Here is a 15608-nt window from a genome sequence, read left to right as displayed (position 1 = left end):
TTTTTTTTTTTAGTACTGGGGATTGAACTCAGGACCCTGCACTTGCCAGACAAGTGCTCATTCTACTGTGTTATCTCCCCAGCCCTCCTGAGGGGTATTGAATTCATATTCTGGGACAATATAGACATTTTCAGGAACTGAAAAATTTCTGAGATTTGAGGCATGTGAAGATGAGGGTGGAGAGAGGCCTGGTTGTTGTAGGCAGTGGTCATACCATGTAGGAATTCAAGTGAAGGGTGGTTTCATGGTTTAAATCCAGAATGTTCTGAAGAACTTTCATATGCTCAAAGGCAGGGCTTTGAGAAGGTGGAACAGATCATGGGACACTGTATTCATTAGTAGATTCATAGACTAATGTATTCACTGGCTGCATGTGCTATCAAGTAGGTCGGGTAAGGATAGAAGGGGGGGCCGCTGGGAGTACGACCCCTGGTGTGTCTTTCTGTTTGGCTCCTTCCTTCTCTATTTCCTGGCTGCCTTGACTTAAACAGCTTTCTCCTTCTGGACTCTTCCACCATGCCACTTCTGCCTCAAGGCTTCCACCCATGGACTTAAGCTGTAGATGCTAAAATTAACTGCTCATTTCAACTGTGGCTGTCATGTATTGAATCCTAGTGATGCAAAAGTGACTCAGACAGAAGGTGAAAGAATTTGAAGAAAGGAACAAGGAGGAGGAGTCATACAGTCATTTTGGAAAAAGTCTTCTGGTTGAAGTATGAAATAATATGTGTAAAGTTGGTGCTGCAGTTCTGGGGACAGATAAGGATAGTTGAACAAGGTGGCAGAATTATAGAGAACTGCGAGGTAGTTAGGAAATGAAACCCAGCTCCCTTCCAGGAAGATGGAGGAGGAATAAAAATGAGACAGTTGGGGCTAAAAAGGAGAGGCATGGATTTCAGGAACCAGCAAGGATCTCAGAGGAGAACAGGATCCCATAGGGAAAGTGAAGAGACAGGCCTCACACAGAAAAAAAGAGGTATAGAACTGTCCTCCCTCACTTCTGGCTCTGGGTATGAAAGAGGAAAATCAAATCTACAGATGGTAAGGGTCAGTGACTCCAGGGATCTACAGGTGGGTTACTCTGGAAGGCTCCACAGAGAGATGAACCAGGAGAGCTGAACAAGGATGCTCTGAACATCTGACGTGTGACCCCAGTACATTTATTCCTTGGAGAGGGAGCTTGGTCAAATGCTATGTTAGCGAGGCTAAATTGAACCTGTGATTGGGAGCAGCTTTGGGCTAGCTGCTTCCAGGGATCCCAGGGACTCAGCAAAGTACAACCATGGGTTGATTTCCAGGATCAGAGAACTGAGGTAAAGCAGGCAAGAGACACTCAAAGTGTTGCAGGCTGAACAAATCATTTCCAAACCCCACAAGAGGCCAAGATCAGCCTGAACTTCTGTGGAGTTGAAAGCACCAGAATCATTACTCAGCTCATTCCTCCTGTAGGGTTGCTGGGATCCATCAGGAATCTAGGTCCAGTCTGCCTCCTTTGCCTACCAGTGACAGAGGAGACACTCCCTGAGCTGGACATTAGCACAAAATTGTAAATTCCAGTAGATAACCACATGACTGAAACCACGAGAGATCTGTTTTTCCCCTTTTTAATTTGTTTTACTTTTTTTCCTTGGTTGTTCTCTTTTTAAATAAGCATGAATAATTGTTTTTAGTGTTTTTATTGTTTAGTTATCTTTTTCCTGTTATGAAGTGATTTTATTAAATTGATTTGGACATTTCATAGGTCAAATAATATTTTCTGAAGATAACAATTATGGAATTTAAAGGTTGACATAAAATTAGTAGCTTCAAAAGTATTAGTCAGATTCCCCAGCAACAGCATGATAAAATAATTCAACTATGTAGAAATATAGAACTCTAGGACTAGCTGGAAACTCAGAAATCATTTAGCCTAATATCCTCATTGGGTGAGAAAACTAGACTCAAAAGTTAAGTGGTTCTCCCAAGCTCACACATCTAATAGTAATAAAGCTAGCAATCAAACCAATTTTTCCTAAAACTAAGATTCTATGAATAATATTTCAACTGGCTCTCTAGCAACTAAAAGTCTAGGCTTTTCTCTACTGCTCCATGCTACCGTGACATGAGGAGTGATGAGACATTATAGAACGTAACACTGAGGCCTGCGGGTGTGGAAGGGGCTCCAGCGAGTGACCACATCATGCTCTCTGTGGAGAGGAAGAGTGTGTGAGGCGACTGACCAGGCTCGTTAGCATACATGGGGCTCACCCCAATATGGACAAATTTTCCCCACCCAAACTTCCATGGGCCCCTGCTATACTGTGTACTCCTTACAACTCTCCTATGAACTGAGGTTTCAGTTATACCAAAACCCCTTCCAGTCAAACAGAAGGAACTGAGTCAAACATGGAGAGAAAAATCAAAGCATAGTTTTAGTATTTTGGTACTTATTTTGAGAAATTGCTTTCCCGCCTGAGACAGTGGACAGAAACTACCAATCTGACCTCCCATTTCAGAGCTTCACAGACCCTTAATTTCCTCAAGACTTTCTGAGCGTGAGGGCTGCATGTGGGAAATCAATGAAACAGGAATGAGAAGCAAAACAAAGGGGAGAACCAGATGGTTTTGTTCATGTCATTTGAACTTTCGGTCTTTTAAACATTCCTTGAGTTCCCCCACAGAATTTTTAATGTCAATCTAGTAAAAACAAAACAGAAAACTCAAAACAAGCCTACAGCAGTCAGGCTACTGCATGGGTGCTCAACCCCATACCTGGTCCCTGGCCGTCCTCCTGTCCTTCCCCAGGCAAGCAGAGCCTGCTGGGCAGCTTGCACCAGGCACGGCATGGCCAGCCCAGCATCCCCTGGCAGGGTCCTCCATGACCTTAGCTAATGCCACTCCCCCACCCCCCACTCTACATCACCACCCTAGTTTATTTCCTTTATAGAACTTAACCACTACCTCAAACTACCTTATTTGTTTACTTATCATCTGTGTTCTCCACCAGAAATAAACTCAGTGAGAGTAGGGACCTTGTCTGACTCAGGGGTATGTGCAGCACCCAGCACAGTGCCTGGCACCCAGGTGTTCAATAAGTATTTGCTGAGTGAAGAATGCAAAGAATGATGGAATGAGAGCAGACATTCATGCCTAAAAGGGAACTGGTGCACAGAACCCTAGGACTCCTCCACAGAACTGCCCAAGGTGTCAGAACAGTGACATGAGCCAGAGGGGCTCCCCCATTACTCCCTTCTGCTAAGGTCTCCCCTAGCTTTAAAGGAGCATCCCATGTTACAAAGAAAGCTCGAGGGCATAACTCTGGGAGGACACAAGTTCACACTCTGCTTGCTTCATCCTTCTGCTTCTTATTCAGCTACCCCCTTAAAAAAATTTCAATTTCAAAATACATGGTGCAGCCACTAGAAAATAAGTCTACAATGGAGACTGTGATTAGCAGAATCCACAAAACTAGAATTCCAGAGCATGTATGCCTGCCAATAACTTCTGATAGGCCAAGTAAGTGGGAATGGGTCACCTAAAATTTAATCAAATTGAATGCCATCTAGGAAGGGGTGGGCATTTGTGAACATGAGGTAAGGTGGGTGCAGAAATAATGGGGCATATGGAAATCTATGGAGCTGAGTCACATGGCCACCTCAGAAGTACCACAACATGCTCAGAGTGGGAGCTGTCTCTCTTGAAATGTACTGATCAGGAGGGAGATCAAAGATTAAGGAAGGAGTGGGAGCTCCCACAGAAGCACTGGGCCACTTCTCAGGATAGCAGGCTGAAGGTGGCTCAGGAGGCCAGACCCTGCTCCCAGGCTTTGGGCAGCATTTCAACCACTGAGGTATCGTGCTGGATCCTGGGAAGCACATGTCTGTGACTGGGACACAAGAGCCTGACTCAGGCACATGCTCAGATGGCTCCCACGTTCAAACTCAAGATGTGGAACACACTTGGCATGAATCAATGAACCAAAAAATGAACCTCACCTAAGCCTCCTCAAAAAGAATGATTTGCTGGGGAGTGCTGTCAATCTTTCTTGGGTCAATGTAGGTATATTACAAGGTTTCCTTTCTAGTGGAACTTATGGGTTTCAAGATTTCTAACTCTTACCTTAAAGGGAAGATAATTAAGGAGATTATAACTTAAAGGGAAGATAATTAAGGAGATTATAACTATAATGAAGGACATTATTAGTGAATCTAGAGAGGAGTAGATAAAAGAACAGAAGAGTCTAAAAAAGTGATAGAAATCATGAATACCCAACATACAAAAGAACTGGATTCCATGAAATAGATTCAGATAGATATTCAAGAAATTAAAAATACTATTGAAAGTATATGCAATATAATCAACCAGTGTGAGGACAGAATCAGATCTGGACAACAGGTTTGTGCTTATTGATCATCAAAGACCTTAAAAACAGCAAGGGACCAGGAAAGATCAATTCAACAGTGTTACATTACACAAAGAAGAACAACATGAGATTGTTTGGAATTGATGGAAAAATCAGAAAATAGCACAAAGGTCATCAAAGAAAACCTCTCAAGCACAGAAAAATAATTTGACATACAGTAAGTGAGGCATATAGAACCTCAATTAGCCATGATAAGAAAAAACTACCCAAGGCATATAATACTCAAGATTCCAGAAATTGAACACAAGAATAGAATAAGAAAAATGGAGAAAAGAAACATATCATTGATAAAAGAAAACCCCTCAGAATCCCAACCCAAACTTTTAAGTCAAAGAGCATTTGGAGTGAAGTATTTCAAGCCCTACAAGAACATCCTCTGACCCAGATTGATGTATACAATGATCACAGTTGGTGGAGAACTAAGACACTTCCATAATAAAGAACATTAGAGAAATTCATGACCACTGAATGAGCACTCCAAAAAGTTCTGAAGGATATTCTAGAAAAAGACATCAAAGACAACAGTTCCATGAGTCCCAACAGAAGGAATCTATAAGACAAGGCAATTAAACAAAAAGGAAAGGGATCAAACAACAGAAAAATAATATGACAAAGATAAGTCAATATATATCAGTTACAACTATAAATGTAAATGATCTCAATTTACTAATCAAGAGTAACTAAAAGTCAAAGGGTGTGAAACAATATTCCAAGTGACAGGAATCCAGAAAAAAAATGGAGGTAGCTATTCTACTTGCAGACAAAGTAAATTTTAGGTCACAACTAACCAAAAGAGATAGAGACCATCACCACATACTTGTTATGGGACCATCCCAAGAGGAAGAGATAAGAAAGATAAATACACATGGAAGTGATCAGCACACCCAACTATGTAAAACAAACATTAAATGACATAAAAAAACAAATAAGCACTAATATAATAGCAAGCACCATTACAAATAGACAGACAGATAAAGAGATATTAGACCTGAACTAAAAGGGAAAAACTGTATAAGGGAAATTGTTTTTATAAAAACTTTGTTGTTTTTAAACTGTCAAACTCTGTTTGATGACTTTGTAGTCACTTTCTTGACCCTCATGACCACAAGAGCATAACCGCGCATGCCTGATTATACGACAGCACCAAGCATTATAAACTGGTGATCATTAACCTACTCTTGTAACCAATGATCTTACCCTGATAGCTACCCAGAACTGCCAGGCTGTTCTGTTTTGTCTTTCTACCTCTTGCATGTGCATCATCTAAAAGCTGTAGACCACTAGAGATTGAGGCCTGTTTTTCTGGAAATGATCCCAATCAGTACTGTCAACATAAATACAAATCTGCCTACAAATCCTTCAGATCTATAAATGGGACATGTGTGTCCCTTGTGTCATTTTGGTGTTTCTGCTTGCCATTTGCATTTAGTGCATTGACTGGGAAGACCAACTATACTGAGCTCTTTGGTCACTGTTTGTGGCCTTCTTGGATGGAGCAAGGACCTCTCCAGGTCCTGATGGAAGGCATGCCCTGAAGATTTCTTGAGTCTCCTCATTGGTCTGGAGGAACATTTCTGGTTCACCCAAAGGGAGGAGTATGTAATCTATCTGTCTGTCTGTCTGTCTGTCTGTCTGCCTGCCTGCCTGCCTGTCTGTCTGTCTGTCTGTCTGTGTTTACCTGCCTGCCTACCTACCTGACTCCAGTGAGACCCCTAGGAGAACCCCAGTTCATCAGTCTGTCAGTCCAGCTCAGTTCAAGCAGAAGAGGAACTTGATCACTCCTTGTTAGTTACGGCTTCCTTAAAGTGAAGCAAGTTGGAAAGTTTGACCTCCAAGTGCCTGCTGCAGGAATATGTGAGTGAGAGGAACAGAAAACATAAACAATAGGTTGCTCCATCTGTGCACCGAAGACTGGGAAGTGCTGGTTGTGGTGGCTAACTGGGACCTCACCTGCGTTTCTGTGGAGATGGACATATGGAATATTGGAGACCTCACAACTTCTTAGCTAAACTGCCTCTAACTCCTTGCCAAAGGCACAGCCAGGCAGGCACCTGGTTGGTCTCTCTCTCCTTTGTCTGCTGTGCCACTGTTCAAGAGTACACAGTGTACACCATAGGAGATAGAATGAAAACTCATTAGTTTAAACTACAGTTCCTGACTGTAAGAAAAGGGGCTTTTATGGATTTAAAAATGAAACCAAAGTACTCTCTGCATCTCAAAGATAAAGAAAAAAAAAAAAAAAAAAAAAAAAAAAAAAAAGGAAGAAGAGGCCCATTCCTCCTGAGAATTCCACCTTGGCACCCTCATGGGCTGCTGCAGCTGCTACTGTCACCTACAGCTTCATTCCTGGCTCCTGACTAGTCTATTTCTAGGCAATTGAATTGGTTCCAGCTGGCTACTGCCTACATTCAGCTACAAAGGCCCCCTGACACAGGCTTATCCTGGTCAGATGGTGTTACCTAACACTTACCAAGATAGGACTGCCAGCAACTCTTTCAGAGTTCCACACTTTGCCTGAGGAAAAACTGGACTGTCACCCCTGACAAATGAGTTGCTATGGCCTTTCCAAAGGTCACCTTGCCTAGAAACATCCGAGTCTAGCACTTCTCATGGAAATCAAAAAGGGAGTTAAGATCTCTTCCATCTTGGCTCTGCACCTGTGTCCTGCACAACAAGAAAGCCATTCTAATTGTCACCACAAACCCACAAGGCTGTTTGAGAGGCTCTCATATTCAGCCCAAGCCAAGAAAGCCTTACCCTGTTCTGCCCAATGATCCTGAGTCTGATCTACCTCCTCCTTACACGCCTCAACCCCACACTGCTTAGCCAGCTGTGATGCCACCATAGACAGTTCTGCTCCTGCACCACAGCCTCTTGCTCTCCCACAGTAATTTACTTAGACTCAATTGCCATAAGGGGTTAAAAACTCTTCCACCTTGGACCCACACCTGTGGAGCCACTGGCTAAGAGGGGATGACTGTCAACAACTCCTTTTTGCTCTGTGTAATACTGAAGAACGCAGCTGTATTTAGATGGGACCCAAGCCTGGTTAGAGTCAAAAGTTCCTGCCACTGTGGTTGATCTTGATGTTTGGATGAACGCAGTCTTCCCTGGAATGTGTCCAAGCTAGGACTATGACGCGAGAGAGGGCCATGAAGCCTTAGATGAGTATGACATTACTCTCTTGACAGATCTCAAAGAGGGAGGCAAGAAGCTAATAAACATACAAAAATTTACTGAAGTTACCCACAGGAGTCCCCAATGAAAGGAATTTATGCCAAAACAGCTCCTGTGAGATTGATGGACATTTTATCAAACATGAATTCCTGTACATGCTGAAGTGCCCTATACCTCTCCTGGGTCATGACCAGCCTCTGGCACCCTTAGGCCTACTGTCCCAGACTTGATATTGACTCTGAGTATATCCTGGGAGGAAGAATAGCACCAACATTGGCCTGAAATGCTGGACAATCATAACCCTGAAATTTTGAGAGACTCATTTCCAGAAGTATAAGTAAAGGACTCACCCCTGGGGCTTGCTATCAATCATGGCCCTGTGGAGACTGAACTCTGGCCCAAGGCAACCCTCACTTGCGTCAAATAGTGCACCTCTCCTGTTCCCATGCCATTACAATTTGCTTCAGTCTTCTGCCACCCACCCCCTGCTGTATACCTGCCTGGACCTAAAGTATGCCTTCTTCTGCCTTTAGTTAGAAATGGAAAGACCCCCGTTCTGGATTTTGAACTATCTTAGAGGTTCAAAATCTTGTTTCCTCTTCTCTGCTTCTGATTGATGACACCAAAGTTGCCCGTAGGAAGGACACAAAAACTCTGCTATAATACCTGGAAGAAACTGGCTCAGTGATCTAGCAGCCACTGTCTTTCTCATCAAGAAAGCTGACAAGCTCACCCTGGGCTGAGACTTAAATGTTCATGTGCCACATGCTACACCAGGACAAACCTGTTCCAAAAGATGCTGTCACACACACACACACACACACACACACACACACACACACACACACACAGATGCTGTGTGCTCCCTGTTTATGGATGGAAGTAGCTCTGTGAGGACAGGCTATATATGCTGTGCAGAGTGATTTTGGCCAAAGCTTGCCTGCTGTGTCTTCTTCTTTATCAAAATTTTATTTTAAAGAGGAAAAAAAGAAAAGTCAATAACAAGAACAAAGATAAAAACAAAGTAACATAAAACAATAAAAATGGTACAGAATTTCAAAACAAGAATAGGAAATTAACAATGGCTATTACATTATGTATTGTTATCATCAAATTTGTTGCTTAGACTTCCAGTTATAGGCATGCAATACTGATCAAACAATTAAAACATTAACTCTTCTTTTCCATGAATCTTGAATTTTTTCCTTGTTATTTTTCATTTTTAAAACTTTACCTTAAGAAACATAAAAATAATAGATAAGATCTTAAAAATGATATACTTTTTTTTTGTGTGTGTTTTAGGGAAGGGTCTACAGGGTATTCAGGGTCTCACTACTAGATTGGACTCATAGTGATCCACCTGCTTATGGCCTCCCAAGACCTGGGATTACAGGTGTGTGTTATCATGTTCAGTCTCAGGAACTGTAGTTTAAACTAATGAGTTTTCATTCTATCTCCTATGGTGTACATTGTGTACCCTTGAACAGTGGCACAGGTGACAAAGGAGAGAGAGACCAACCAGGTGCCTGCCTGGCTGTGCCTTTGGCAAGGAGTTAGAGGCAGTTTAGCTAAGAAGTTGTGAGGTCTCCAGTATTCCATATGCCCATCTCCACAGAAACGCGGGTGAGGTCCCAGTTAGCCACCACAACCAGCACGTGTTATTTTAAATCGTCTTCCTCATCTAAAAAGCCTATGTAGAGCTATCAGTTATAATTAAAAGATGTTTGTTGTTACCAATGTGCTGACATTTAATGTTGGGGTCTGGATTCTGGCTCTGTTTAATTTAACCACAAGAAATCAAATTGCCACAAGCTGAGCTCCTATTGAGAATTTCCTAGTAAAAACTGACACCCGGGAGGTAATTCAGTCCAAAGTCTGGAATGGACAAGGTCCAGCAATTCTTGGACTTGACCTTTGCCAAATTATTACCATTCCAGGCATGTGGTTATCTTTTTGTCAAAAAGAGCCTAGATGATCCCATAGGGAATCTGCTCTGGTGGCCTTTGATTTCTATAAGTGCCCTGGAAACAAATACAGATGCACAGGGCTGCAGATCCAACCAGAATGTGACTGTCCCTCTTGGGAATATGTGTTCATATCCTCGTATTAAGGGGGTGGGCAATGATACACCTTTTCTTTCTTTTTGTATTTTAGGGAAGGGTCTATGGGGTGTTCTGGGTCTCACTACTAGATCAGACTCCTAGTGATCCACCTGTTTATAGCCTCCCAAGAGCTGGGATTACAGGCGTGCCCCACCACGCCCAGTCTCAATTGCCATCTCAGCATACCCTGGGGGTGGGGCCAGCACTTTGGGCCTGGGGATGGAACTCCCAGCCCCTGCGCCTGTTTGCAGGCATTTTAATCTGCTGAGCTATTTGGCCAGCCCTTGATACACCTTAAGGACATCCCTCAGTTATCTGAACAAGAACAACAAACAGAAGTTTGTAATGCCCTGCAAATAACCCCTACTGTTTCTATCCTAACGAATCTGGAATAGTCTGAGGAGCTCTGCAAAACAGAAGTTAAATGACTGGGCTCAAGAAGGAAACCTGAGACAGGGATGATTCCAAGGTCTGACTTCTTTTAAAAAGTTCATTCTTTTGAAACTGCCTAGCTCTGTAACTGCTTCATGGCTGTGTGGTCACTTTCTTGACCTCTTAACCATGAGAGCAGAATGCCTGGCTGCACCACTGTACCCAGCTTCACAAGCTGATGATCATTAATCTACCCTTGTAACTAATGTTCTGCCCCTGCTAGCTGATCAGAGCTGCCAAGCTGTTCTGTCTCACCTTTGTACCTCCCTTGTATTTCTTACTTGCACATCATATAAAAGCCATGGGCCACCAAAGTTTGGGCCTGATAATCTAGGAATGATCCCAATCAATGCCTGTTAATGTAAATAAATATGCCTCCCAATCCAGGGTGCCATTTCCATGTTTGTATTTGCCACTGAAGAACCATTTGAGAAAATAGACTTAGTAGATATCTATTCCACTCCACAACAGCAGAATACACATTCTTCTCAGCTGTACATAGGACTTATGCCAAAAAATACTACATGTCTGCTCATAAAACATCCTTAGGCAAATGCAACAGAAGTGATCTTATCCCACACATATGATGAGATCATAGTCCAATGAAATTGAGAATCAATGGGAAAAGAAACCACAAGAACTTCAAAAATTCATGGACATTAAATACTTTCCTCCTGAATGAGCAAATGGTCACAGATGAAATTAATGAAGAAAATAATTTCTAAACTTCAGTAGTAATGGCAGTATAACATACTGAAACTTATGGAATACCATGAAAGAAGTCCTATAACAGAAATTCATAGTTATAAATTCCCACATCAGAAAGGCAGAAGGAGCTCAAATAAATAACCTAATGTTGAAGCTGCAGTTTCTAGAAAAAGAAGAGCAAGTCAAACTCAAAGCACATGCAAGGGAGGAATTATAAAGATCAGAGCAGAAACTAGTGCAGTTGAGACTATGAAAATAATACATGGGCCAAGGAGATAGCTCAGGGGCATAAGTGCCTGCCTGGCAAGTGCAAGGTCCTGAGTTTGATCCCTGGTACTGAAAAAAATAATACAGAGAATGAATGAATTGCAGAATTTGCTCTTTGAATGATTAAAATAGCAAACTCTTAGCTAATCTTATCAAAAAAAGGAAAGCTTAGTCTTGGAAGGAGCCGACATGTCCATCAATGCATGAATGGATAAAGAAAGTGTGGCTTTTCTATACAATTTAGCACTGTTCTGCCATAAAGAAGGATAAACTTGAAGCATTTCTGGGTAAACTGATGGACCTGAGATCATACTTTTAAATGCAATAAATCAGATACATGTTTAAATGTCATATTGTTTCTCTTGTGTAAGTAATAGAAAGCTTAAAGACCAAAATGGAGAACAGATATCCAGAAGCAGGAAACAAAAGTTCAAAAGGAAGGGGAACAGGAAGGTTGGGGGGGGTGGGCAAGGAAAAGAAAAAAGAGACTAAAGAAAAAGAAACTGGAAGCAAACTTTTGTAATGAGGAGGGGAAGAAAGGTCAAAGGGAGGGGAGGCAGATGGGGAAAAGAAAAAATAAAAATATATTATGTACAGATACAAATTTCCTAAAATGAATGTGATCATTACGTATATCAAAAGTGTACCAATAATTTTTTTAAAAAAACGTATTTAATACAGGGTCTCACTATGCAGCTTGGACCCGTAGTGATCCTCCTGTTTCCGGCCTCCCCAGTGCTGGAATTACAGGCATGTAGCACCATACCCTGAGACAGTAGCCCGCTCAGTGTGCCTGGGGGTGTGGCCAGTGGTGCCAGGAATGGAACCCCAGTCCCTGCACTTGCCTAAGTAGATGCTTAGTCTGCTGAGCTATCTCACTGGCCCTGTGTACCAATAATATTAATGAAAGAAATGAAAACCAACAGGACACAATTATGGACTCTAGGGGAGTGAGAAGGAGTGGTGGAGAGGAACCCCTAGACCTCTGGCTAGCAAACCCAAGAGATGGAGAAGGTGGTGCCATTCGCTTGGGTGCAGAACCACAAAGTCATCCACGTCTGAGTGACATTTCACACTTCTGTCTCCAAGTCCTGCTTCCAATCATTGCAACAATCTGCATTTCAACATTAAAAATAAGGGAATTTTCAATCCAGATATAAGTTCTGATTTTTGTTTGCCCAGTTGTCATGTGGTGATGTTCAATTCACCTATCTCTTCTAGATCTTCTGACTTTATATAAAGAACAGTATGTTCCACCAAAAAGTTTCTAAGTGACTCAGGTTTGCAGGACATCTTACCACCAAAGAAGTCACCTGGGTGGAGGAAAGCTGCCAAGAAGTCAAACATATCCTAATTATGTACATTTCCACAATGAGGGGGACACACAGCAAATACTGTAAATTAAAGGGGGATGCTGTTTCTCATAAAAAAGATACAGTCAAAATAGGAACCTAAAATAACATCTGTCTTCGAGAACATACTGGAAGAAATGTTAAACCAGATTCCTGCGAAGGCCCTTATGATAAGCATGTCTATAGAATGTGTTATTGATTGTTATTGATTTATTTGACTACAGATGCTATCTGCCTCCTTTAATATGACCGGTGTAGCGATAGAGACAGAAGAAACTGTCTTAGGCAATTTTTTTTTCCTGCAGAAAAAGGTTCACAGAATCTTGTCCTAAGAAAATAATTGTATTGATCTCTGACAAAACTAAACAAAAAAAGGGGGATATAAATGAAGGACCATTTTGTAGTGAAAAAAAATATGTCTATATCTGTATATACAAAATAGTTAGGATAGATATACAGCTACTTGCTCTGAGTTCAATGAGAAGAAAGATTTGTATCAATAGTGTTTAGACAAGATATCATGTCTGCATCTTGTACTATGAATAACTACTACAAAGACAACAATATGCAATGTATTAATTATTGTAACTGTCCTACTAACCTGTTTTGAAACTGTCTCATTGCTACTTCTTTCTCAATGAAATTAATAATAAAGAAAATAATAGTATTGAATGAGACTTTTAAAATATCATCCATATAATTACAAACATTTCTCATCCGGTAAGCACTCAGTAGCTAATCCTTTTATTTTTCATAATTAAATTCAAAAATAGTAAGAAAAATTATTTTTACTTATAGACATTTAAATATATTTTTACTACAATTTATTTTATGATAATTTAGTAAAAGCTTATTGAAGTAAAACTGATGGCATTTTTCACAAAATGAGAAAGCTCCTCTGATTTAAGATGAATGCAGATAAGTCATATTAATTCAGATGTGAAGACTGAATACCCGGAATATTTTTCTACAACTAATTATTCATAAAAAAGAGAAGAAAGGAAGTAGATTAAACTGACCAGAAGCGTATTCTCTCCTTATGAGGTCTACTCAGTGGTGATTTTCTCTGCAGAGGTTCAAGGAGCCCAGCAGGGAGGCAGACGTAATACTGGAAGGAGAGTGGGGAGGGGGAACAGAGAGAGGGAGGAAAGAAACTGCCCCGAGAAGTTAGAAACAGACACACACAGACGGTCCCTGACTTACAAGGGCTCGATATAATTTTTCCACTTTAGGCTGGTGTAAAAGTTATATGCACTCAGGAGAAACCATACTTAGATTTTTGAATATTGAGCATCTGCAGAGCAGCAATATGTGGCACAACAGTCTCCTAAAATGCCAGGCGGCAGCAGCTCCTGATTGGACATGCAGTCTGGAGGGTGAACAACATGCACTCCGCAGCGTACTGTGCTGCCAAGTTATTATTTTTAGTAGGTTCAGTGTATTCAATGCATTTTGGACTTAGCATATTTTCAACTTAAGATGAGCTTATCAGGACATAGTCTCACTGTAAGTTGAGTGACATTGTATATAGCTCTAGAGAAGTGTGGCCAAGGACAAGACAAAATATCAGCCCTGGTAGGAGAGAGATTCTATTCTCAGGGGTGCAAGTGAATCAAGTTGGCATCTCAGGAGCATGAGGACACTCCCTTTAAAGAATCTAAAAATCATACCGAACTTTCACAATAACACATAGCTAGAAGTCAAATGCTGACCTGGATCTTGGAGGCAGATGAAATTATGCAGTTTTACAAAGCTTTTCATAGAATTTCAAGGTTCACATTGCAGAAATCTTAGTTTAAAGGCTGCCAGCTCCAAGGCATTGGATTTTTTTTTTCTCCGAATGCCTTCAGGGCAGGTTTGGCTGGCTTGAGTTGTGGGGATCGAACCACAACAACCTGAGCCTGACTGCTTTGTTGAAGCAGCCACTTAAAGAACTGAGCTACAGGGCAGGGCCCCCTCCAAGGCATTGAATGAAGGCACATGTTTAGGAAACACCAGGCTGTTGAATGCCACTAACTACAGATAATAAAGTAGTTAAAGTCTTCACTTTCACAACAAAGGAAAGTAGAAGACACGATCAACAGATTAACCTAAAGTATTTGGATTTGATATTTACATGTGGCTAAGACTCCCCATGTATATGTCTTGCCTGTGTTACCCAATCCCACCCTATGCTTTGTGTCTCTGAGTTTCCTGTTTACAATTTCACGTGAGGATAAGAAAGACTATCAGTGATTTTTCAAAATGCGATCCTCCTATGGTTAAGTAAGAGATGCCTGTACCTAGGAACATACTCGATTCTGCACCTTGGCTACCTTTTCCTTTCAGTCTTACCTTACAAAGACCATCTTGGCAGCCCGATGTGATACAGAGATCCAGCTGTCCTTGAGGAGGTGCGTAATGTGTGGTGGGAGGATTGTGCAATTTTATTTGGAACCGTTTGAGCCAGGACACAAGCTCTGGAATTCTAAAGCCACAAAGTATTTGTAAGTTTATAGTAATAACTCTCATTGTGACAGTAGAAGGAGGTAAATGGTAGCTTTAGATCAAACCCATCATATATTCAATTGAAGACTCTCAAATGCTTTTGCCAAAATCAATATTCTTATTTAGAAGCTAAGGCAATAAATTTAAAGGTTTGGAAATTCATAGAAATTCAGTCATCTGGAAATTCACACAACGTCATCCACTTAATCAATGACCTGAGATTTGAGTGTACATCCTCCTTGTTTCAAAGCCTGAATTTCTTTCTTTTAAGCTAAAATATTCACTGCATAACATTCCTTATTTTCTTTAGGGAGCTTCCTAGAGTCTGCCTAGAAGTTCAGGCTCAAAGGTCCTGCATATCATGGAAAGAAAAGCCTATCTATGTACTACATATCATTGCTGTATGTTACATTTCAATATGCTCTTCATTCACATAACAAGAGTTTAATAAAGTGTAATCTGTAGACTTCATAAAGCATCCCTTATCATTTGAAGATCAGGTGAAGAAAGTTTTAAGGAATGCTTCAACTTGCCTTTAAGAAATTAGACATTTGAACCTGTGAAATGTATTTGCATAATTGCTTGCTTAAAAGGGGACATAATTACAGTATTAGAAAATTACCCAGGTTTATTGTTTCACTAGAAACCCCTGGATCACCTATTTCCTTCCTTCCTTCTTTC

At 41.1% G+C, this 15608-nt stretch overlaps 1 protein-coding gene across 3 annotated transcripts in view; it reads right to left on the bottom strand.

Moving 5' to 3' along the window:
• The window catches only part of Aadat (aminoadipate aminotransferase), a 38186-nt gene that overhangs the window by 17184 nt on the left and 5394 nt on the right, over window positions 1-15608 (bottom strand). For all 3 annotated transcript variants that reach the window (XM_023700110.1, XM_023700111.1, XM_004640235.2), the window contains one exon: window positions 14775-14907. In XM_023700110.1, coding sequence (XP_023555878.1) covers window positions 14775-14907 — 133 coding nt within the window. The remainder of the gene's footprint in view (window positions 1-14774; window positions 14908-15608) is intronic.

This window comes from Octodon degus, unplaced genomic scaffold, assembly GCF_000260255.1.
Source record: "Octodon degus isolate 3935 unplaced genomic scaffold, OctDeg1.0 scaffold00121, whole genome shotgun sequence".
In the NCBI taxonomy this organism is placed as follows: Eukaryota; Metazoa; Chordata; class Mammalia; order Rodentia; family Octodontidae; genus Octodon; species Octodon degus.
This window is presented reverse-complemented; position numbering and strand designations above follow the sequence as displayed.